Source organism: Ammodytes marinus (genome assembly GCF_949987685.1).
Source record: "Ammodytes marinus genome assembly, chromosome: 13".
NCBI lineage: Eukaryota > Metazoa > Chordata > Actinopteri > Uranoscopiformes > Ammodytidae > Ammodytes > Ammodytes marinus.
In genome coordinates this window covers 9460288-9487105 of record NC_137217.1, presented here as the reverse complement: position 1 = coordinate 9487105, position 26818 = coordinate 9460288, and the positions used below count along the sequence as shown (strand labels likewise).

The window sequence follows — 26818 nt, the reverse complement described above, 5'->3', positions numbered from 1 at the left end:
TGCCGCATTTCTGTTTTTATAAAGATATCTAATGTGGCCCAGATAGCTTTCATTAAGTGTGTATTGGGTAAGCATTGTCACAAAGGGACCTTAGGCTATCAAAGGGTGCCATGCACCTGCATTCAATCACTGGGTTTCTTCTATTCTTGGTATCTGTCCAGTTTGACAACTCTTTCCTATTCTTTCCGCTACTTACATTTTTCTTTTCTTAACTATAATTGCAAACTCCCACACATATGTCGTCAGCAAAAACTGTCATCCTTAATCCCCCTGAGACATATGCTCGTGTTGAAACCGAACTCCAGGGACTGAGTCATGTGAAGACTGTCCTGGAAAAAATAAAGGACCGCTTCTGAGATCAGCTGTTTTGGGAACGCGGTTATCTGAGGCCGCCACGCCCTTGGCCGAAGCCGAGAGTTGTGTATATAAAGCAGCACAAAGACTATTCTTAGTTTGTTTGAGGCTGCAGACTCACGTGCAGCCCTACCCAGAGTTGGAATCATCTTTCAGAGACTTTGCCATAGAGAACAAGGACCATAGGTGGGTAACTCCTGCTCTGTTGGCTGCTACTCTCACAGGCTGGCACAGGGAAGAGGTGCTTTCCGCAGCTGGCATCCATCAATGGAGCTGCTTACCTCACTTAAGTAAAGGGTGTTTCCTGGTTGTAAAGTGTGAGATTTGTTTTCTTTTTCTTGGCTGATTTCTGAGGTGAGGTCCTATACCTGCCTACGGAGGCAGCTTTCTCCAACTGGCACACTGTATTATGTACTTATGACCTGTTAATTAGTTGGAACAACATTTTGAGTTTAAGGGTCTGGGGCAGTAGAGTCAACAGTGAAAGGTGAGCAAGAAGACTAAACACATTACTCATTACTACTTGGGGCTTTAATGAACCAATTTCCACACAGTGGTGATAGATGTTTCATCTTTTCAATGTATTTCATCCCACCTTGAGTTGAGCAAGACACTTTACCTGCCCACGCTGCTCTGAGGCTTACCCTTTATCTTCTGTAAACAGTCTGTCAATATTAGTTAGAGCTCATTTTATAAATTGTCTTACCTCATTGTCTGTGCCCACATCAAGCATGACAGGCAGGCATTGCTGTGGTGGCATACCTCCACAGGCTGTGTAAAGGGCCAGCTTGCCAACTGGAATGCCCATGCCATAGCAGCCCAGGTCTCCCAGCCCCAGGATCCTCTCTCCATCCGTCACACACACCGCCTGTCAACAACATAACGGTCAGCCAAAAATGACAGTAACCATCTCAATTACAATCTGTGTAAGTGCCTGCTACATGTAGGATATTCTAAAATTTTATTTTATTTCACATTTATTATAGACATTTTAATGAGAAAATGAATATGTATCCGAGTGGTCCTGCCTCCATGTCTCAGGAGCACAAACCTTCTTTACCAAAACAAGTCCTACCTGCTACTCAGAAACATGTTTTTTCCCCTCAATGTAAGCCAGGTCCTCCCACACCCTCCTGGCTTTCCACTCACAAGTCACTTAACTTATTAAGCAATAAATATGTTCCTCTGGGTTGATTCCACAGCATGATACAAATCCATTGTGGAAGACTTAATATAACCAGCAGAAGTGTTTGATTTGAAATGTTCCTAATTCTAAAGTTTTCTCTATTTCCACCATCGGGTGTGACGCACATAACTCTGGCACCAACTGTATACAGCTTGTCCCTCCAACAATCTGACAGGTTTAAAGAGTGTCATTAGTTTTCCCGGTTGAACCTTTAAAATGTATAACGACCATACTTAACACCATTAACAGCTTTTCTTTTTCCAACTATCACTTGTTAATATGTGGCAGAAAGGCTGCCAAGGGTTATCAATGGATGACTCATTTGGCTCCCATTTGCAGAGCGCAAATGGGAGTTCTATGGAAATGTTAAAAGCAGGGCACATTAGGTGAGTTTAGAGTAAGACCACCCTGACAATGACAGGTGGCATGTCAGCTCTGAGGTAAATGCCCTGCCGTTGACAGCTTTGAACAGGTGGCTGATGCTGCAGGTATATTTGACATGCCAGGAATGCCTGCAGGTTTCGTCATTCTAAATATGACTGGATCATGACTCGCAAATAGCTGTGTTATAAAAGAAGATTAAAGCAATATTTCAGGCTTTTGGGAAATGTGCCAATACATCATGTCAAGAGAACCAATATCAAAATCCTCCAGCTCCCTAACAGATGGATTTACTACATCCACTAACTGAAAGACTAACTAAAGGTAATAAAAATGTCTTAATCATAATGATGAAATATCCATATCAAATAAAGGTGGCAATGGGAAAGGATTTTTATTATAGAGTTCTCATTTTTGTCATTGTTATGATAATCATTGTGCACTGATCAACTATTTTAAATACATTTCAAGTTGTGAGAGCACGATTCTCTACTTTTCAGGGAATGTTACTCCATACAGGTAATATATGTGAATATCTTGTATGCTATTGCCTGTCCATGCTGTACCTCCTCCCAAAAAAACACTATTGTATGCTAAATGCATGTTCAGAAAAAGGTAAAGGCTGGTCATATTCTATGTTTTCGAAATACAGCAACGCGAGAAAAACAATTTAACTTTTCTCAATATGACTTATAATCCCTGTCTGTGGCTCTTAGCTCTAAGCCCATTCATTCCTACTAAAGGGCATACAGTAAATGGGTCAACTGGGCACACATTAATGTGTCTCTAATAGTGTTTGGACAACAGTGGAGCTCTTTGTAATGGAGGGAAACCATAGATTGTTAGCATAGTATCAAGTCATTGTTAGTTTTGGTCTTATGGGGAATTTGTTTCATCATAAGAAAAAGCCAAACATTGATTTTTACATATCAACGTCCTCATCACTCATCATGAGGTCATACAGAACAAGACCTTGTTTCCAGGGTTTTTGTATTGTGGGAATGCTGGAACAACATGAATGTTATCAAATACCCATGTAGGAGTTCAAGCAACTCATTGAGTGATATATTTTACCCTGATGTCCTTTTCTGGCCAGTTCTGAAGCAGAGTAGAAATGTGGCCACGGTCATGAATAGTGATGAATAGTCCCCTGGAACACAGAAAAACAAAAATCGAAGAATCCAAGTTAAAATAAGAACATAAACATAAGTTTCACATTTTCCAAAAGGCACCACCCGATTGTCTTCTACTTTCTCACAAATCCTATGTCGGGCTCCAAAGCAAACTGTCACTAAAACGATCTTGGCAATAACAATGGCAACACAATAACTCAAATAACTCATGAACACTTCTTATCTAAGATTTGATGGGTAAAAAGCTTCAAGCTCTAGCTCAGACGTTTGAAGTTAAGCAGCTCTTTCTTTTCTTCTCTGTCTTTCTTTCTTCTCAGACTTTATTGAATTACGGATGGCACCTGGAGTTTTAATGTTGAGCCTAGAGCTCAGGGCCTCTGCGTGGAGATTACTTTGGACCCTTTAGGCTCCCCAAATATTAATTCATCTAAGAATCAGCCCCTCCTACCAACCCTTCCCTTACTCCCTGGCATCAACATCCTTCCCTTAAGGACAATCTCAGGATAAAGAGATCATTTCTGCGCGTGGGGTCCAGCTGTGGCGTCTTTCCCATCTGGTATCAGAACCACTGTGTGCCAGTGACGGTAAAAACGTCACTATTTGTAAGAATCTTCCCATAAAAAAACAACCACCCTAGGTCAATGCTTATGGAAATAAAAACAAACTAAGGAGAAATATGAAATGCAAACAGTATGACACATTGTTAAATGTAAGAATATAATATAAAGCAATGACGAGAAAGACATATAAGTGTCACATCAAAATCTGTGAGGAGGTAGGGTACACTGGCAGCATGAGCTTTCACTTAACATGAAAAAAAAGATGTTTACAGCCATGATAACTTCTCTGAGTCTTTACTCACGGAACTGCTTTGGGCTAAATGATAGTCGGCAAGCTAACACAATAACGATGTTTACTTGCTGATGTCTAGCAGATAATGTTTACCAAGTGTCTTGTTTAGCTCATACACATGCTATCATATGCTAACGTGCCTTCACTAAAAACAAAGTACAGCTGAATGTAATGTTAGGATGCTTTCATGTATTTGGTCATAAACCAAAATGTTGGACGGATAACAATTTTGCCCTGATGATGGCGCTAGAATAGATGAAAGGTTAAGGGGTCACCTAAGTTCATGCAATTCATCTCGAGTGGGACATGGATTTGTGTAGCAAATGTCATAGCAATCCATCCTATTGCTTTTGAGATATTAAAGTCAGACTCTCAACTGTGAACTCAAACATGACACTAGGCCAGGGAACAGTCAGGGGTTCACCAATGTCATTGGGCTTCATCTTCTGGACAGTCACTACAAAATTGCATGGCAATCCATTGAATAGTTTTTAAGAACAACCAACACACCAAGACCAGCATTGCCATCCCTTGAGCCAAAATCAGCACTTCACAAATGGAGTTCCCACATGAATACATACGGCAAAAGCCTAACAATACAGCTGGATCTCAATAGAGCTGAGAGAAAATTTGAAGAACAAATAACACCATGTGGTTTTCAAATAACATAAGATCACCAGAAAGATTTATTTATACCCAACAAAAATAATCTTCTTTTTTTAACTAAAACAATAGAAATTGACGATAAAGCTAAGCTACAACCCAATATTTTTCACTAAAAAGATGGTATGGCTTTTTCCAAGTAAGTTATATCAAAATCCTTTCAGCAGGTTATATTGAGATTTACCTACTGACTCCAATAGTCTCTGGATTTTGTCTTATTCTTTTAGCAGGTGGTTCTATTGCTTGTATATATAAAAAAGAGTGGATAGAAAGAGCAGCCCTGTCTTATACCACCTGTCAAAATGTACAGTTATACTTATGGGAATGATAGTAATCGTTTTTAATCAATGCCTGCAGTCATTCTCTGATTTGAGCTTCTCCAATGTCAGAATTAGCTTTTCTCTGTTCCACACCATTGTTTACAACATATATTTGAGTTCTGGACTGCTGGCCCAACAACAAAATACATTTGAACACATCCCCTTGGATTCTGGGAAACTGGAGTGGATATTTTCCACTATTTTCTGACATTTAATCAACTAAATGGTTGATTGAATAATACTCATTAATGGATAATGAAAATAATCATTAGTTGCAGCCCTGCATTACTCAAAATAGAGAGACAGGAGACACGAGGAGGTCATAAGAGACGGAGAGCATGACTGATGGAAAGAGAATGACTTGTGAAGGGTTTAAAAGACAAATGTTTTCCCTCCGTATACAGCGCTCTGCAGGTCACACAGAGGGCACAAGGCCAGAGACATCTGGCTTTTTAAACACCTTTCAACTTTTCCGGATATATAATGACGCACATCTGCATATATCTTCAAATCTACATATTTGTGCAGGTTTGACATTAGTAAGTGATTCAAAAGTCTTGAAAGTGTCTTCACAGATGTAAGTGACTGTGGGGCACTGCACTTGATGTGGAGCCTGCTGTGTTTGTTTGCATGAATCCAGGAGGACATGAGCCTATGCCAGCAATAGCATTTAGAGGAATGTTGGGGAAAGAGTGGCAAGGTTGACCCCACATTCTGATTGTTGGAAAACAACTAATTGAGATGGATTGAAGCAGACAGGCAGGCTGGAAATAATGCCTAATCGCTGAGAAGGTTCAAGTTATGTCTGCCATTTCTACTCTGGACTCATATTTCTGCCTCTCTCCACTGTCAGAGGAGCTGCCGACCTAGTAACTTTTAACCCGGACTCTCTCGCACACAGACACACGCACGCACGCACGCACGCACGCACGCACGCACGCATATTTGGTACCCATAGAAGCAAAGGTACAGTACCTCATAATGTCAGGAGTCGGGCTGTATAAAATCCATCATCAGTGTAATGATAATGGCCGCGTTTCCCAGAATCGTTAAGAGCCTCTTTGGGCAAAGTACTACTTTGGAGCGCTCTTAAGAACGCTGTGAAAGAAGAATGCGTTTCCCAGATTCGTTCTTAGCGAAAGTAGTACTTTCACTAAGATGGAACTGTACGACGGCGCTGACCCACTCTTTCAACCTTCTTAGCGACCAAATCGTCAGTGATCATGCTGCGTCAGGGAAATTTATTTCCTCCACTTTTCGAAATAATAAAACAATGTTCAATGCGGACCTGGCGCAATAAACATAAACTAATAGTAGAGAAAAAAAACGTTTTAATGAATTACACGTTTACGTTTTCCACACACATGTGAGTTTATAGTACTACACATAAAAAAACATCCACAACCCTGTGGCATTTGACAGATATCAAGGAAACAGATTTAATTGAACTCAGCTGAACCTCATCCAGAGCGGCTCCACCTGCTATAAAGGCGTTGCCAAAGTCCGCGCGTGTGAGAAACCATGGCTGCATTACAACAGCCTCGCCGTGCGCGAAGCCAGACGGTTTACATAAATGCATACGTGCGTCGGCACTTCTCCCCACTGGACGTGCTATCAGACCGGGCCGTCCAGGCAAAGTACCGACTGCCCCGGCCGTGCGGAGATCCAACGGCTGATCACTCTGGTGTCTCCACACACATGCAATTTTTCCTTCAGCCCCCCGGAGATGCAGCTTCTGACTGCGCTGCGTTTTTAAGAACATATCAACCTCTTCTGAGGTCCAACAACCCCCAGCCCCTACCCCTTTACCACCAGTCACCAAGCACTGATCACTAAACCATAAACCCACAACCACCACATCACCCATATACTCTCAGGCCTGAAGGCTGAAATAAATAAACAGAACCAGCAGATGTAGGCTACATGTAACGTCCTGCACACTATGAGTATTGCTGCAGTGTCCGAGTGCTTTACCTGAAAGTCTGGCACTGGAATGCTGTTGAAAGGGCACACTATACGCACACGTCATTAACCTACGCTTAGATAAATTACAAATTGCCTGGGACTTTTTGTTGCTATAGGTTTGACACTCTCATTTCAATGCAAAATGATACACACAATACATGGTTGAAAAGGAAACCAAAGTAGTTTATTGAAACCATATGGGGGAGGGGTTACTCTGCGCTGTCTTTACTGGGCGTCTGCATCACCTGCAACGAAGGGAGATTGATTAGTGAAACCTTCGCACTCTTCCTTTTTGTTTGGTTCTGGAACTCCTGCCACTTCTTCCTCACAGCACGCCAGTCACGCAGGCCACATGGGATGGAGGGGGACATATTTTCGGCTATGGCCTGCCTAACACGGTTCTTCACCGTGATGTTCTTTTTGCCCCTTGTTCCCCCGAATAAAACTGCCCGGTGCTGCCAGACCTCGTCCACTAACGCCCATCTCCTCCGCGGTAAACGACGGTGCCCGCTTGTTTCTTTTTCTGCCGCTTTCTTCCACTCTCACATGTGTGTGCCTATCCACGGGGTATATATGCGCTAATGGGCTTGATTACTACTTGGATACACTTGTTGCCACCCCCCCCCCCCCCCCGCACCCACACACCCCCACACACACACGATACATGCGTAGCCTACTTCCACCTGTGTGGGGGAGACCACGGGGCGCTGTGTGTGACTTATGCGCTGATAAAGAGGTGGGTGATCGATTCGCCTGGCATCGATTTATTCAGTTTCAGCACGACCGCGGTGGACAGCTCCCACCAAAGAGCCTCTTTCGCTTCAACTTACGCGTTCTCCAAAGAAGGCACCAAAGAAGCCATCTGGGAAACACCCGTATCTTAACGCTCGTTCTTTGGCGAACCCTTCTTTCGACCCTTCTTTGGCCCCAAAGAACGATCGATTCTGGGAAACGCGGCCAATGTTGTTAGAGCAGGAATTTTGAAATGTTGAAAAACAATTACAGTATTCAGCAGCTCCCATGTGTAAGTGTGCACATGGGTTAGAGAGAGAGGGAGACACATTTAAGAGAAAAAAACAGAGGGAGAAGATGTGTTCTTTTTTTCGGTGTGAGAACATTGTTGGGAAATGAAGTAATTTGGCTTGGAATTTTATTCCAGGGGTTACTGCTAGTTTATGGTTAGGATCTGGGTTGGGGGTTAAAGGAAAATTCTCCTCTCTAAATGATGGTTGTTTAGCTCACATACAAGCAAACCAGAACATGTTCTGCATCAGTTCTATATCCTCTGCTGTTGAAAGACAAATGGATATTTCTTCATCCCCCATTCATTTGAACTGTTAATCCATTACCTCAAGCTAAGTATATAAGATGTTTATGAGCTATGTTAGCTAACTATTTCAAACAGTTTTACATTAGCATATCCTAAACTATGTCAAAGGGGGGGACAATGCATTGAGCTGCTGTGTCTAGCTCCTCCTGTAAGAGAGGGTGGCGAGGACAGGGAGGGTAAAGGAAACGGCCTGAAACGGCACCACCACCGCTGACCTGCAGCCCAACACAAAACACACCCCAAGCTGCTTTCCACACCATGACCCCAAAACACAGCCCCATGAGGAAGCCAGCCTCCGATCGTTCACCCGTGTTGTGTTCACACAAAACACCACCAGTCACCATTCCGCACCCCCATTGAAGTACCTTAATCTCACTTTGCTGGACGCTCTCACTTAGCAAAGCCACATAAGGTTTCACTGACACAGTGCACACAAATCACTGAGAAAAAACTGTTCAAAGTAGTTGTTAAATAGAGTTAAAAGGTCAGAGTCACGCACCATGGCTTTTTTTCAAACCCATTAAGCTCCACATCTGCCACAACAGCCACGTTTTTAAAGTTGGTTTGTGTTCCCTAAGATAAACTATGACAAGGTATTTTCCACTTGACTTTCTAGATTAGTGTGAAAGGGCCTAATTGTAGATGAATGGGGCATCTAGTGTTGTGAGGGAAAAGGGAAGAGGTAAATGTCAACTAAGTGAACAAGACAGTTCTTGTTTATGTTACGTGTAATGCATGTAACTTGAACTTGCCATCTTTCAAAAACTACATGCAAGCATCGAAATGTCATTCCGTGAGAGAGCCGATATAATTATTGAGAAGTAGAAGAAGTTCCAAACAATGGATTACATAAAACCAACTATATGTCTTTCCAGGCCATCATTGTATCCTTTCACTGTCTGAAAATAAATCATGATTCAAAGGATATTAACACATTTGGGAACCTAAATCTTTCTCAGGATCCCTAGATCAGCTGTGCTGGTGGTCCCTAAACCCTTTAGAAATGAAGCAATATCTACCTGTGACCCTTCAACACAGGTTATGGCTTTAAGGTGTACTTATTGTGCATTAAAAGGCTAAATTGTAGCTTTGGAGCAGACACACATAGATGCGGTAAGCCATAACTGATGAGCACCCCTTCACAAAGGTTTTTGAGTAAATTCACCAAAACCACAAACTGTCCAATTGGCCATCAGCCAGCTGTAGCTGGCATTTGGCCAGGAAAACTCTTACTGTAAAACTAAATACTTTTCACTTACCCAGAGCTGACACACTGTACCTCAGGTTATGCAATGGGAAGGGGTTAAGCAAGCCACGTGAAGCTGCATGCCTCTCAGATCGGTGGTATGACAGTAACTTTACAACAACAGTCTCACACGCAGAGATGGTGAGACACATTTAGCTCTTGAGTGATGTAATCCCATGCCACTTGGCTTTTAATAGTTCTATACACACACACACACACACACTGAATTAGCAGTGTCATGTTAGTGTACAGAGGTCCTCCATAGAGAAATTGTGCATGCAAACAAGGAACTACCTCTGCGTAACTTTGAGAATTCCCTTGTAAAGATCCATGCCTTTTCAAAACATGTTCACACAGCAGCATCTCTCCAAAATGAACACACTGGATCTTTCTGCCAGACCAGCTGCTGGGATATTTGAGAAGTAATTTAATTAATGCTGGGAAGCTCAACATGCCTTCTTAGGAACAAAAACAAGCAGTTGCCAATAATGAGATTATTATTAAGATTTTAATTAGCATAGACTAATCTATGCACCACTTGGTCTGGGTTGAAATGGTCAAACACACAGAGTTAAAACACAGTATTAAACCATCGATTTTCATGTGCCGCATTTTTGTTAACATAAATGTAGTGCCTGTCTTTCTAAGCTTTGTTCAAAGATAGAGATTGCTCATTTACACAAAAAAAATCATATTCCATTCTCAATAATTCTCTACCCAACACCACATTTGACAAACTGGATTCATAATCAGACAAAGTCTAATGAAATGTTGAACTGATTTTGTGATGAATACCCAGTACCCAGTGGACATTTGTTATTACATCAAAGGTTTCCAAACTTTTTAAAATAGAATTTTAAAATAGAAAAAACGTAAAACGGACTAAAGTATTCAAAGGAGTAGATAATGGATTTTTGGCATAACCCACAGTTGCACAAACTAAAATAATGTTAACAAAGTCACTGTAGGAATATACGTAGATCATATCTGAATTCATGCTGGATTTCTAGAATTGAGGTTTTTCTTCCACAAAGTAGATGATTGATGGTGGCCAAACTCTTCAACACTATATTTAAATCTTACACATAACTTTGTGTGGTCATTGTGTAAATGCGGTCGGTGCCAATCATATATCAAAGAACTTTGTTAAACTGAACTGCTGACTGGCATTTCTGACTCATTATTTTGTAATGTAATACATTCCCCAATGTCAGGCATGTACTTAACATACATCACTTCATCATCATCAACATACATCAACACTTTCACACTTTGGTTTCGCAGCAGCCGAAGAGTACAGACAAACAGAACCACCCAGGGATTAGAGACTTCAGCTTGTTACTGGCAACAGTGAAGTGTTGGTTACATCTCTGTCAAGGTAAACCAAACATTTCATCTCATTCAATATGAGGATAACCAGTAGCTTGGGTTTGGTTCCATGTTTGAATTAAAGTAAATTAGGGTCATGGCCAATTTGTCAATACACTAGAAGGCCCCTGCTCTGGGTTTGTCTCCCATCTCATCAGCTGATTAAGAGTATCCTCCTATCTAAAGTGATAGGAGGATACTCCTATATCAGCACTTTATCAAGTGAGACAGCCCAGCACACCAACACATGCACGCAGACATACAGTACAATCATAAGGAGACAGAGTCATTTCTATGACTGGATGTGGTATCTGACCACAAGCTGTAGAAAAAGACTGACAGCACAATATTTAAGCAATGAGACCACTGGTTTCAACTTTCTTGCGTCTTTTCCTCAGCGGTATTTAATAAGTAAATGGCCTTCCATGGAAAGAGAATAATTGTATATTTCAGTATACTGTTAGTACTATACTATAAGTATCCATAGAATGTCAGTTTTATTACTCAGATTGTGCGCCCTTGGATTTGTACCTAGGGGCAATGTCCAAGGCAAGGCAAATGTGTGAAGCTGTCGGCTTCACAAGTAACTGACGTGTTATAGCACATGACTCAGCCAAACAACTTATTAGACCACTAGAGGAAAAGAAGAGCAGCCAGTGAGAACAGGGGGTGTGGCATTGCCAATCAAACACTTCATGTTCATGCTGCAGCCTGAGCTGGTGCAAACTCTACCCATTTTAAATATAACTAATTGCAATGGAAAGGATGAGTGTCAAATAAACTAAATATGCAACAGACCTCTTGGAAAAGGAAAAGGTTTCTGTAAACACACAGAGAAAAAAATATGTAGAAATGACAATGGGATCTGGGTTGTGAGTGAATAATTTAGCATCAGCTAAAAAAACACAATTATCCAGCCCATAATCTTTTCCTCTGTCTAAGCACATGTAAGCCTTCTGTTCCTTGTGTCTGTTCAATTAGAAAAAATATGCTTTTGTTGGATGTCTGGGGTGTGTTTTCTTGGGGTATTTCTTGTAGGAAATTCTCTTAGCAGCAAAAAAGCAACTGTACCCAGTCATTTATGTTCATAACACAAAACACAAATGAAATGTGACGGGCAGGAATTCTCTTTCCTTTCCCTCCACTGCCTCTTCTCTCCATTCAGTATGGCTCTCTAAAGACAATGGACTCTTCTTCCTCTGCCTCCCACCGTCCATGGCACGCTCAGACTTTGTCCAGATTCCATATACATAACAATCATTCAACACGTTGCCTGAATCACCCTCTCTTTTATTTTTACACAAGCAAGAACTAGTTCCAGTCCCTGGCCTCGGAAAACCGTAACCCACCCCCATGTCATTCCACTACAGCCCACTGAAATCAGCCCGGGCTTAAACACAACAACTAATCTTCCCCTCACGAAGCTTTTCCAGACTTGGAGAAGAGGGGGAAAACTCTGGAGAATGCGAGGCCAAAATGAACACATTTTAGCCAATCTGATGGGCCTTTCATCACATTGGGTAGCACGCTGAGGCAAAAACATAAAAAAGGCACGGAATCTTAGACACAGGCCAACTTGCGAGTGATGAAAATAGCAACCAGACCGTGTGAGTTTCTGGGGTCCCAAAGCCACTCTTATACAACTGAGGCTGGGCGGGTGAAGAGGAGAGGTAGTCTAGAGTCAAGATGACTGCTGCTCTCTCTCAGCCAGCTCACGGGCAAGAAACAGCAGGGAAAGGCCCGTTCCAGCACCAAGGCCCTGCTAAAGGAATCAGAGGCACAGACTTGATGAACCTTTCAGAAGGAGTTCAGTCCAATGCAACTCGGTTTTCCATTCATTCCCCTTTTCACACACATCCTGACATTTGGGGCATGCCAATGACGTTCTGTGTGGGTTGCAAAGTCACATTCAAAAGCAATTGGCTTTGTCTCGGCCTGCAAATGCATCTCTGCGAGCGGCCGTAGCAGTATTGTAAAATTCATGTGTGTCATCCTTTCATATAAAACAGACATAAGGATTTTTGAAGATAGGAAACAGGTTAAGGGGATATTGTAAAATCATTGTGAACTATATGGATGACATTGATTTATGGCCCATTTTGTTCTCTTTGACATTCACAGAAAAATGTGTGATCAATTTTAGGCATGCCTGGGGTGGAGTCATATGGAGAAATGCTCGAAGAGTTTCCAATTCTTCATAGCCTCTAACTAAAGGAGATCATTCATGTTATATATGACACTAAGTGAGAGGATGAAACAGGATGTCAGTAAAAAAAAAAACTATTAATTCAATGCTCTCAATGACATCTAAAAAAGGTACAAGCTAAACGACCCAGCAGCCCTTCCAATTAGCCTTAATACAAATGTGAAGTATATGTAACTGTGTGGAATACTCAAGAAATGCATCAACAAGGATTCATGTTTTGTTTTGGAGAACTTGAGTAAGATACCAGTGTTTTTTTTTGTACCAGCTCACCCTGGAGCCTGAGGTTCATGTAGTTATCTATGGTTAAGCTTTGGTTAGTTTTAGCCACAAAAAATACTTTAAGGAAAGACCATGATTTAAGTTACAATGAGGACTTTTTATAAGGTTAGGAAAATATGAAACATCCAAGTTTGTGTTGAAATTACCACTTTATACTCATGTATAATGGTTATGGTTTAATCAAGAACAGCGGTGAGTAATGTTATTACAATGTTATCCTTTACTCCACTAGGCTTTGTCAATCCACCATAAGCATGTCATTTTGAGTAACTTTTTTTTTCTTGGAAGACAATCTTGATAAAATCCTACTGAATATGAATGACTCATGGGATATTGGAACTGTTCACATTAAAATGTCAAAATCTAATAAGTGGCTGTTGTGACCAAACCAATAGCAGTCATATCCGGTGCGACGTTGCAGAAATGAACCACTTGTTTTTAATTTTTGAGAAAAATATCAAGGTTAGCATATGGCACATTATAATTCATTCCATTCAAATAAGGATACCAATTTTAAAAATGAATACTTAAATTCATAAACGGACCTAACTTTTTGTATTGGAATCTTTTAGCTAATTCCACCGTCCGACATACAAGAATAATGGGTGCACTGTTAATGTGTTGATGCCCTGTAGGCAAAATATTTTTCAATCTCTAACAGGGAAACTTGAGATGTAGGTCATTCTGAGGACTAAATCAAAGTAAATGTGCAGGGTGTCAGGCGAGAGGTCGAGTCTCATGGAATGAAACAGATCAAAGAGTCAAAAAGTAAAGTCACCTGAGGTCAAACCCCATAGTGGTTAGAGGTCAGAGTCCTGGAGAGTTAGTCTACAACCAATACCACCAAAACCAATCATCAAGCAGTGACATCATCCACTATGACCAGGGCAACTTACCCAAAGAACTGCTGAGTTTATTAATGGTCCCCTCTCCCGCAAAGTGAAACTGAATTCAAGCACAGTCTGTGGAATTAAGAGCTTAAAGCCCTTGTAAGCCCAAATCCACACAATCCGTTTTACTATGTCATTTGGGGAATTTGTTGAATGATGTTAAGCATCTGAAAAGAGTAACGAATATTTATCGTATTTTTATTGTACTATTCTGAACCAATCACGGCAGTTCTCTGCCAGACGTTCTATTAAAAGAATTACTGTTGCCATTGAGACTGTGTGAGCGGCTGTATCAAACGGTCTAGACAGTCAAAAGGCTGTGTTATAAGTATCATCATTTTTATAAACACTTATTTTCAATCAGATTTTTGTAAAAATCTTATTGAGACACTCAACTTTGATATTATACATTGATTTTTACTATTCTAGACCGGGTTTCCAGAGGTTTGAAATGCACACTCAGAATCTTCACCAACCTCTTGTGATTCCTATTCTTGATAAGACATTTTAGATAAGAACAAGGGGAAAACCAGAGCTCAGACAAAGCCTATGGGAAAATATGAATGACATGTAACAGTGGGATGGCTTTTGCCTTTAAGTGCAGTGTGTTCTGCCAAAATATGCTCAGCATGAATACCATTTGTCATACATCCCAATATTATATAATGTTATTACAACACAAAAACCTATTACATACCGTAATAGGTTTTTGCAAGATTTTATGTATAAACTTTGAAAAATAAGCATGTCTTAACTTCTAACAAAACTAATCCTTTTGTGTGTTTTAGTGTTAGTGAAATGTGGTTTTTGATTATTAAAAAATATTTCTTTAACAATGTTTATAATTGCAAAACCGAATGTGTGTATCAGACACATTTGGAATGCAATGTGTGTGGATGAATATTGTGATTAATATACCCTCCAAAGTAATGGTTTGTAAACATTTTAATTGATTTAAACCACCTGTATAGCTACCAAATTGCAGTCGAAATCAGTTTTTCTTTGAAACGAGTACGGAATTTATTGACTCTCCATCTCTCACCGACTGTGTGTGCAGATGGATATCTTCGAGTCTTCAGAGTGTAACCTCGGGCCAAATGTGTGACCGTACTACAAGTGTTCACAGCCAAAGCTGAGCTGAGAGCTGATGGAGCTGTCAAAACAAAGCAAAATTGACTGACGAATAAGAAGCAGAGACGTTTAGAGATATTGGTTTCGGATACTGTAGGCCTCATTCCGATTACATAAGTTTGGTCTTATCTGTGCGCAGATATGAAAGTGGCGTGGTTGGATGGTGATTAATGTGTGATTTGTTGACTTAACTCTTATCACCAGTAAGGAGTGTCCCATGTCAACATGAGGCTGACCCAGTTTTAGACACTGGTGTCTCTGGTCTACTAAGCAAAGATTTTAAATCAACATTCCTCCAAAGTTTACAGAGTGTATTTCTTTTAATGTCTTTCAAACTAAATAACATAATATATAATGTGTGAATTTGCTTTCAAAACCTCACATAAAAGACTCAAGAACTTTAGAAGAACTGTATTATCATTCTAAACATACAGCAGAACAGTGCAGTGCAGAATGAAATAGCGTTGCTTTAGGGCAGTGCAATTTCTAATCTACAATCTCTAATCTACCACAATGTTGATGAAGCTTTGGACACATTTAGATAAGATCTTTGTTTGAGGTTTGGGTTGGAAAATACCATGTTTTAAAAGATAGGGAACCTTTTGTTGTCATGGTTAAAAGAAGATCTAATTGATTGCAGTAACAAGTATAATGTTAACTTTCTTGCTGCAGCACCAATTCTATCAGTGTTCTAATAAAAGAAAATAAAATACCATGTGTTAATAAGCATGGGAAAGGGACAACTGGAGGTGAAAGCTCACGCATATTTTCATTTACTAGCACTGCCTCAGAGAAGATAACATACTGAAGTTGTTGTGTGTTTTCGTGTAAAGTCCCCCTGCACCACCCCCTCACTCCCACGGTCATTTCTTGGCCTCAAAGTAAAAAACAAAAAACTAAATTGCATCTGGAACTAAAGCATGAAATGCCACACCTGGAAAAACAAACATTACAAACCCCTGTAAACCAGATGATGAGTTGGACTCAGTGACCGCAAACTGTCAGGCTCCACCGTCTTCTGCAGTGTAATCCACACAGTCTAAACAGCTCCATTAGGCCTCAACCTGAGCCCCAGCAGAGCACAGAGAAGTGGTAGCAGCAGTTTGGATCTGACCGCGGTGGTGTTGCATTTCTTGTAATCTCTGCATCAATCCATGAGGCCGTAATGGGAGGTTTACACCCGACACGAAAGGGGAAAGATGATGCCTGAGTTTGTAGACTACAACATGCCAATAGGGTTGGAGAGGGACCAGGGAACAGTAACTGAAGCATTTTTCCATGCGTGCTGCTGGAAGTGGTTTGTATGTCTATGTGTACAATTCAGTGCATCCGAGACCTAACACTGATCCGTCCACAGTTGACACTTTGATATAAACTCTATGTCAGTCAACTTCATCTTTATCCCTCATGCACGCCATTCTTATGATTCAAAGTAATCTCTCTGTTTCATTTACATATTGAGGATGTTCCATGTGTAGCAGAGGCTACACTGGGAGCCAACTGAATCAATGTGGGCAAAAGTCTGTCCACACATGGTCAAGATCTGACCCCTGCCAGTATGCATGACTCCCTATTCACCCCGCAAATATGCAACTATACAATACATTGAAGAAGTGCATAACATCACCCATACAGTACCTACAGTATATGGCTGCTACTAGTTGCACAGGAATGAGGCCAGCAGCATAAACCACTATGCTGCTGAGCTGCTGGCAATCTTCATACACTAACTTATGAGAAGCCACCTCCAACATGTGCTTTGGCACCCACACACACTACTTGACAGGGGTAATAAAGAAATGATATAGATTAAATTCAATCTGCAATGTCTTTGTGGATTCATAAGGCCCCTTCAGCAGTAATTGTGGGGAAAAGATAACATCATTAAAACATACAGAGCGCATAAGTACAAAGTAGTAGAAGTGGCCAAGATTTTCAAACATATTCCATAAGGCCTCGTATTTAAGTCGCCAACTTCTCCCACTTCTAGGTTTTATAGTTGTACCACAGTTTTTCAAGGTAGGAAGAGGAAAACTATATCCATAAAAGCTACATCCACACTGACAACATGAACTAGTCACTATTGTTTCCGTATATATTTAGGCCGATATCCGTACTGAACTCCTTTGTCATGCTACAATGTTTCCTCTTAGTTCTAATGCACTGTGAAATTCCCATTAAATCAGCGAGTTGTATTTTCCAGTGTGGGCTGGTGAAATATTACTACTGCACACCAGAAAACATGTGGAGACAGCCAAACAGAGCTGTGCTGTAAAACTGTGTCCTTGGTGGAGATGGGGAGTCTTGCATAAATTCATCTTTCAGCAACTGACATCGCATTATGGAAACAAATATAAGTTATTTGGGGAAATATTAGTAGTGTCCCTTTTTTGTATATCATCTGCAGTGCATAAGCATGTCAGTGCTCATGTTACATTGCCTATGTGCTGGCATGATGAGCACTGGCAAAATACTCTTGATGGACTTATATACCCGTTAGGTGTCTGCTGGTACTGTTGAGGAAGATACATGGTAAAGATGCATATAATACAAGGTATATCATACTACAAGAGTATAATACAAGACTCCATGTTAAATTCTTCTTAGCCTGCCACAAGTCCATTCTTTTTCATCTATTTCCTTTTGACAAAAATACTTTTGAAGTTATTTCCATTTTCCATTCCATTTTTTGTATTATGATCCTGAATTCTTACACAAAGCCAGGGATTCCGGAGAGTATTTGTTGTCAAAATCAGTGAATACCCCCTAATGATCCACTACCTGTCGGTACTGTGTGTGATCTGCCCAAAAAATCCAGTGTTAAAACACAGCCTAGGTGCTGTAAACGGACATGCTGCTAGTTAAGATGGGCTCTCTTTGTTAACATACAAGTTTAAAGAGCCTAGGCTGTGTATTAAGACCAGATTTATTATCAGCGCGCACACAGTACGGACAGGTAGTGGATCGCGAGAAAGTATTCACTGATTATTATGACAAAGTGATTTTGACGTACTGACACATTGCATAAGTCATTAACATGATGTTCATGATGCCACTTTGCCTTGTGCTGCTTCAATGGAATTACGTTCACATTATACTATGGCGGCTTCCTGTCTGTTCTTTACTGTGCCAAGGTCGGCAGTCTCAGGGTTTGTGCAATGTTGTTTATAGCGGATGGCCAAATTGAAAATATGAACTTGTGACAGCAGGTTGGTTGATGAAGCTGGGACCTGACAAGCACGGTGGTCACAGGCCCGGACAGGATCCCATCCAACCGGAGTGAAGAAGCCAAACCTTTTAAAAAGGTGAGGACAGACAGTGAAAGAGACGGCCAGGCAGGCTTTTAGTCAGACGACCGTTATCCCAACCAAAACTCTAGATTAATACATCTGCCATGATTTCATGGTTGTTTCTAAGAGACACAATGGAAACAAATGGATTTTTCTCCTAAAGAGCCGACTCCAACCACCTTGCTCTCCAGCCACCTTACTCCCCCTGTCATGGAAAAAGTCATGGACAATTAAGGCAGTTTGAATTAACCACGGTCCCTGGTACTGTGGGCCATAGACAATTCAGCCAGGTAGTCTTAGTGGAGTAGACAGTTATCCTAAACATATATTTAAGTTGATTACGTTCCATGTTTACACACAGCAAATGGTAACACTGCTGTGGATTTATGTTGGGCATTAGCAGATACTGTGCATCCATTTGTTCTACTAAAGGGATACTGCAGGAGAACTGGAGTTACAGTAAGCTAGAGTCAAGGTTTCTTTGCTTTCACTGGCACTAAAACCTGTTCGGACATGATGCTGTATATTGTTATACAGGGTCCTCAAAGTCCAGAGTGGAATTAACCCCAAATGTTTGCCACGTTCCATACGAGGTATTTTCCAAAGCATTTCTCTCCTCCCTTTCTTCTCCCGTTCAACACAGGCCCTTTTCTGAGCTTCTTTCATGGTCTACCAAAGAGTAAAAATGTGGTAAACAAATGCACCGGCGAAAGCAATGCAATCAGTCATAATCAGGAAGCAAATTCTCTCCGGAATCGGGTTATGTAGAATAAGCTGTTGGTTCTTATTCACGGTTTTAAGCAGTTCATTACGGTTCAATAGTCATGTGTTGATTAATGATGCAGGAGGAAGAAAGGCTACTTTTCCTTGTGCCCTGGATGCTCATCAATCCAAATGAACTGGTTTCTCTCACACTCTCTTGTAACACTGTGTGTGGGCCTGAATGGGGTGAGATCACAGCTCAGAAGCCCCTAATCTGAAAGGTTGATACACTTCATCTTACAGCCATGTGCCACTCCAGAGGTGGCCCACGCTACTTCAGCCGACGCCTTTCATTAGGCCTTTATAACCTCCAGCAGCTCACCCTCTGGGGTAGCCAAAGACTTAGCCTTACAAGACCTACTTATGGCTGTATTCAGGTTATGGTCTAGTACAGTTGATAATGAATGAAGTAGCTCTTTACTTCTAAGTGTTTTCATACTGGTAGACAGAAATAGTAAAATAATCATACCCAGCTATCCTCAGACTCATGACAAAAAGACATGCTTCATTTCCTAGTGTAACCAAGGACGCTGACAAGATTCTTCTTTATTTATTTTCAATAAGATGTACAGTATATAACTATATTCACGTTAAACATAAAAACATTTAATACAATTCCATAAACAACACTGTATAGATCCAACTACAGAGTTCCATTGATGCCCAAAAACTATTATGAGTTCATTAGGATTGTATTTTACGTACATGTGTACACCAGCCTGCTGCTGTAAATACTCACTGACTGGTTGGATAAATGAGGGCGGGTAAATTCGAAGAGCAGTGCTTTTCCCTCACTCATCACCATCACTTAGAAGCCCTTGAGCAAGGGGCTTAGCCCCAAACAAATTCCCTACTGAGCAGTTTACCGTATATCAAATTGAAATATTTATTTTTCTCACATATGTATATAGGCAATAAGACCAATGGTCTATACTGTATACAGTAGAAATGGTAAAATAAATAGGACGCATCTGGTCTTTAGTCTAACCATATCTCTAGGGAGATAAGGAAAGCCTGTCTTACTCTCCAGCTCCTGACAGACAGCTGTAGAAGCAGTAGCTGGCCCTTGACCCTTAACCAGGAATCCATTAATGGGCTACCAATGATCATTTATCTCCATCAGCAAGATGGATTGGTTTCTGTCACTTACTTAGAGAGTACATTGAAGAGTCAGCCTGTTACTTTAAAAGGGCCTATTACAAGTTTATTTAGACACTCCATAGCAGTGCACCACAGAGGGCAGGGTGACCCTGGCAGTGACCAAAGGGGATCAAATTACTTTCATGCAATACTTGGGATGCTTTTCCCGCTACACGACATTATCATTTATCACAACTGAGTACTTTCAGCTGTCAAACAAAGTACACACAAGACACATTTATGGTGAACACAGAAACAAACTGTGCGAGATGAGGACAGACCAACTTTCTCTGCTAAACACTGTGTCCGCTCATGAGCTTACAAACCAATACAAGTAAGCATGTCCGCTAATCTCCTGATGATGTGAATGTGTTCCTTTTTCCACCTCTCCTTCCTCCCTCTGCCCCATCTAAAGATCAGTGAATCGGCCATGTTTTGACACTTAATGGGGCCTGATCTTTGGCCCCTGGTACAGAGCCTGGTGTCTGAGTGTTTAGTCTCCATGAGGCAGATTAGCAGGTAGAGTCGGGGCAAGACAAGGAGAGGCTGCTGCTTTCACACAGAGAGTCTTTATACCTGAGAGCCAGTGATTACAGACCTAATCTGCTGCTATGGTGGTCCGGCTGGAGGACACGCATGCACACACACATACACACACACACACACACACACACACATACACACACACACACACACACACACACAGAGGCATCACTAATCCATTACAGACATTTTCAGGGGATGCTGGTGAGTAGAATGCCTTGTGCATATACAATATATATAGAAAACAGAACACCTGATATTTATTCTACAACACAGAGGTTAGCAACAAGAGCTCTAGGACCTTTTAGAACCTAACTAACAAAGTCTGCAGCTATACTAGTAGCCCTGTACAGGCTTTCTTAGGCACATGCCTGCAAGCTGACATTTATGTATTATGCTGTATGTACGGTACCATATAAATTAAGCTTCTAAGTTTAGCAAGTTAGCAAACTAACATTTGCCAATTACCACTTAGCTAGTAAAAAGTACATCTGATTATGAGTGCCATACGTTTGGCATAAAACAAAGTTTAGGAATGTTTTCAATCTGATGATGCTGCAAGCAGGAAAAAATTGCAGAGACCAATGTTATTAATGTTCATCCTGATGGGGGCACGGGTGTCTATGCCAAATTTCATGGCAATCCATTCCATATTTGGCTATATTCTATGCAAACCCACAAAATGGCAAACCTAAAGTCAGGAATGAATGAAAGAATACTTTTGGGAACCATTAAATGTCTGTACACAATTGTATACCAATCCATCCAGTAGGTGCTGACATATTTCACTGGATAGGTAAAAATGTTGGCGCTATGAAAAAATCCTTTGATCACAAAAGTCATCAGGATTCATCCAAGATGAAAAGTGATGACACTACGAGAAACATCCAATTTCAATCCTTCCCATAGTTGCTGAGATATTTCAGTCTGGACCAAAGTGGTGGACAGACCAACTAAAATGGCCATACCTATAGCCACACCACTAGCATTGCTGAACACGTTTAGACAATACGCATATGCAGTGAATGCAAACTAATGTGTAACCTGGTATTTGTCCCTTCCCTTTCCTCATGCATGTTTAGCAAAGAGAAACAACCTGGCTGAAAACCTAAATCTGTCAGAGACAGTCCACTTTGTCCCCGGTAACTGATCCCCTGATGCACATTTCCTCCTAGGCCCAACTCCTAACTCCAGGGCCTCTGGCAGCAGGTCCTGGCCCGCTGTGCTGTGAGACTGGAGTGGGAGCGTATAAAATGACTCTTCCAGCCAGCTCAAAGTGAGAGGATGGGAAGCGTGCTAGGAATATTTTCCACATAGTTCTGCAGGGATGGGGAAACAGGGATTTGTTGGGTAACACATTTATATGCATGGGATGACTTTGGTTTCCAACTATTTTAAAAGTACCCAAGGTAAGCATTTAGCCTATGATAACACAGCTTGTACAAAATGAGGGAAAAGTTGGGTTTAACAGCTAATCGAAAGTATTCATGGTAGTATTATAAATGAAGCAATAAAACACACGGGGGAAATACAGGGACTGAATTAACTTTCTGATACCCGTCAAAACTCATTTTTACAATGTTAAACTATGCTTATTTTCAAAATGGAGCTTGTTTGTCAGAATTCCAGCGAATGGCTGCACCATTAGTGAAATACCTCCTGTCAACTGACAACAATAGCTAGTGGATTATTGGCGTATGTGTATCTTTTAAGATCCTGAAAAGAGCCAGTGATTACAGCAGTAAGTGAACTTAAGTACAAGTGAAGGACACTTGACTAGGGTGGTCTCCTATCAGTTTCAATAGAGTAAAAAAACAAACCCAAAGCCTGTTACCACCTGAGTAAGGTTAATGTCAGGAGACAGCAGGGCCAAGTAAAACAGAGTGGCCTTGAAAGCAGCCCAATGAAGTGAGAATTAATGAACAACTCAACTCAATATCTATTAGAAACTACTTGGGGAGCGCTGCTGTCAGATAGTGAGACTTGGACCTGATGAACCCATTTGAGAGAAAACAGATACTAGTAGAAAGGGGTGTGTGTGTGTGTGTGTGTGTGTGTGTGTGTGTGTGTGTGTGTGTGTGTGTGTGTGTGTGTGTGTGTGTGTGTGTGTGTGTGTGTGCGTATGAGACAGAGTGAACGTGTGTTTACAGTAGACGAGGAGTGAAAATTAATGTCTGTCTGCTCAAAACAGAGCCAGATCCACTCAAGGTGAACCCTGAATCGATTTCCACAGCTTATGGCGGTTAGCCTCAAACTGAGCTTTCTGACTAAATTCCGGCTGAAAGAACTACCGCAACATCCAAATTTGGTTCTGATTGCTAAGCACCAAACCAGGTCCAACTTAATATGCACATCTTGTCCAGAGTCCTTCAGGTGTTGATTTCATTGCAAGAATACACCCAACAAAAAAAAAGGATTTGAATACTTGCAGCATTTTTAGTTTTTTTAAGCCAATTGAATCAAACCCTCATAAAATTCCTGCCTGTGCAATAAAGAAAGAGCTAGCCAAAAGTCTGCTGATTGGATGTCAAACTCTTAAACAAAATATGCCACCTGATTTATGTCTTGTGTTCTGTGCCGTGTCTAAGGTGGCCAAGTTGAACTAAAGGCTGTAGTGGCAGTGAAAGCAGGGATGTTTAGGTCGATCAGAAACAGCCATAATCCCACATTTTTCAGTCTCAAAACACTACTTTCAGTTGTTGGCAAGTCTGAGGACATTAAGCGTCAAGGTTTTCGTCCAACCTCCACAGCCTGGATGCAAAGTACTGTGTCATGATAAAAGCCAACTTTCCATACGTTTTTTTTTTTTTTTTTTTGCAATGAAATCTGATGAAATACATATTTTAAAAAAATATCTAAAACACATGAAACTGTAAGGGGGGAATTTCAGCCTGGAAACAAATGCAGAGTGTACTAGCAAGAGATGAGTGGCACACCTTCTTTTTAGTGGTTCCCTATTCGGTCCATTCTAGACATTTTCATGTCACATAGGTTTGAATTGATAAAAGCACAATCACATCATGGTAAAAGATGTTTGGCAGTGGGTTATTCGGATACATATGTTGTTCTTTTGGATTATAACTTTTGCAATGGTATTTTGGTGCCTATATTTGAACAAGTATTTGCTATTTGTATATAAATTATTTATTTAGTCTGCTTTTATTGATAAACCAACTTTTCTACCTCAGTAAAGGTTGTGTTTTTGATATTTCAAGTGCTTTTGAAAAATGTTCCACTCAGTTTTGATGCACAAACTTAAAATGTATATAAAACAGGTGGAACCGCACATGGTGTTATTGTGTTGAAAAACCAACAGTAATGGTGTCTGTTTACTTTCCCCCTCAACATTTGTTGCCTGATGTGTATATATGTATATGAGTCAGTGGGATGTGATTGGTGCAAACCTGTGACCAGTTCTTTCCATTGAACTCAATGTGAGACAAGGCAGCCTGGAGCAGTGGAATATTGGTACCACACAGCCAGCAGTAGAAGAAAACAATCAACAACGATAAAACTGCCAGTCAGACATTTCATAACTGAGTGAGTGGTTGAAGCATTGGCTGGGTGGGAAGATAAAACAATATCACCCCGCTTCCTTTTGGCCGACTGCCTGTTCACAGCAGTGGGAGATAAGCTGAAACAAGTCTTGAATCAAATCCTGATTATTTTTATTTTTTTGGAGATGTCTCACCTTGGTCTTCTAAAGATCAGGCCGTACTGCTGGCAGGCCAGGCCCACAGTGGGGGTGTATATGGTGGGCATGAACCTCTCAATGTCTGACTTCAGTGTCCGATAGAAGAGCTTCTCGTTGCGGTCCTGGAGCCCCATCAGAAACACGTATCTGGGGAGTGACAGGGAGGAGAAGCAGAGCAAATTAATCTTCAACATATTGTGTGGACTCGTACCTGCTGAAGTGGGGAGGGGTTTATTCAAGTCAGATGTTAATTAAGTGGGCGGCTGTGTGTGTGTACCAGGCAAGATTGGAGGAACTGAGAGGAAACGCTTGAAGGAAAATGTTGGAAAGAAAGGGAGCGGCGAAGAGAACAAAGGGACTAAAGGGACTCTGGTCTAATACAAAATAATTACTTGTAAAGATTTGTTTTGCTTGTGTTCCAAACGATTGGAAAAGCACACAGAGGATAAAACTCCGCCCTTCAGATATCCTACACAAGCTCTTTGTTCTGATTGTTGATTGACCGGGAACTGAAGGGGTTTGCATATGAACCAAATTAAACAGAGCCCGCCAGAAAGAGCTCTATTCCTAATCAGAGAAGTTTCCATAAAGCCAAGAGCACAAGGTGCCTCTTGTTGAGGGAATAGAAAGCATGCACGCCCTCCCTGCTATAGGTTAGGCCACAGCAGCTGCACAATGCATGGTGGTGATGACAGTCGCTCTTGAGGAGAACCGTTTTCAGATTGGCGAAACAAATTGGCTTCTGCCTCACGCAATTCATCAAGTGAAGGGTTTATGTTGGAGAAGTTCTGACTAGGAAAAGAGTTTGGTAAAATCAAAAAAGATGAAGGTTCACTTAATCTATATCAAGAGTTTTTAACCCCACTGCAAACTGGTTAGCTGATAGTTATCTTGAAACTCAGCAAAATCTATAGAAAAACCTGGTAGATTGAGTTCCGTGTATAACACTACATTATAAAGGGTTTTTCAAAGTTCCCAGTGATGAAAGAGAAACATTCTCACTCCATTGTTGCTTTCATAACCAAACAGTGTAAATGCCATATTCTTAGTGGATATGACCTCATACGAATTATTTATTATTTACAACATACACTTTTGTTCGGCTAATTCGAAGTATTTAAGAAAACAATAATGTTGGATAAATTGATTGCATATTTTTTGGTTGCAGCCCTAGGATCAGATAACTTGACTTGTAGTTATTATAGTGCATCAGTTTCCTTAGACTCTTCAAAGAAAACTACAATTTATTGCGTACAACAGTTCCTAACATATTACTGCAGTGTGCTAATGTCTGATTTGATGCTGGCAAACATTCAGGAAGATTTTGTTCACCATTCTTAACCTTAAAAGGCGTGAGCGCTACCCACGCCCAGGAAACAGGAATATTTACAGTACACACTGCTTCATAGAGCAGGATCCACACTGACTTACTGAGCACAGTGTTTCCTTTAAAGTCAACTGAGGCTGCCAGGGCCTAATCTATCTCTATCTTAATCTATTTAGGCATGAGTGACCAGCCGCCCCTGCTCTGCCAGGCTCATTTTAAGCTTGTTACTGCTTTCTAACAACCTCTCTTGATACAGTATGTATGATGTTTCCCCTCAGCTGTAGCATTTTATATACTGTAGTATTTCAGTTGGCAAAGCGTGTGAACATCCATTTCCTCTGTGGACGACAGTCACAGTCAGTTCTTAAGTCACTCTATCAGATCATAAAGACGTTGGCATGCATGCGTGTTGTCTTTTCTGTGATCTTTCACATTCAAGAAATTCCAGTCTAGATATCTTTGTTAAAATAAAATGAGAAGTAGTGAAAGTTTAAGGTTATGGTCTTGATAAAAATACATGACAGCGTCCAGCAGTAGATACCAAAGAAGGATTTCAGAGCTGGGGGAACAGAGTGTAAATAAACACAGCAGGCTTGAGTAACGGCAGGCAAATAGCACTTGTTAATCCAAGGAGTCTGAAGCTGGAACACACTCAAGGCCCGGAGACAGATTGTCAGGGACACTGATAGGGCATGGGAATGGCAACGGCAAGCTCATAATGACAGTTTTTAGATGTTGGAGCTGCTATGTTGCTATGG

At 41.0% G+C, this 26818-nt stretch overlaps 1 protein-coding gene across 1 annotated transcript in view; it reads right to left on the bottom strand.

Moving 5' to 3' along the window:
* me1 (malic enzyme 1, NADP(+)-dependent, cytosolic) overlaps nt 1-26818 on the bottom strand; it is a gene marked incomplete at its 5' end in the record, with an annotated part of 80049 nt that overhangs the window by 25665 nt on the left and 27566 nt on the right. Inside the window, 3 exons of the mRNA XM_080040145.1 lie at nt 1061-1222; nt 2996-3071; nt 24731-24880. Of these exons, the coding sequence (XP_079896271.1) occupies nt 1061-1222; nt 2996-3071; nt 24731-24880 (388 nt within the window). The remainder of the gene's footprint in view (nt 1-1060; nt 1223-2995; nt 3072-24730; nt 24881-26818) is intronic.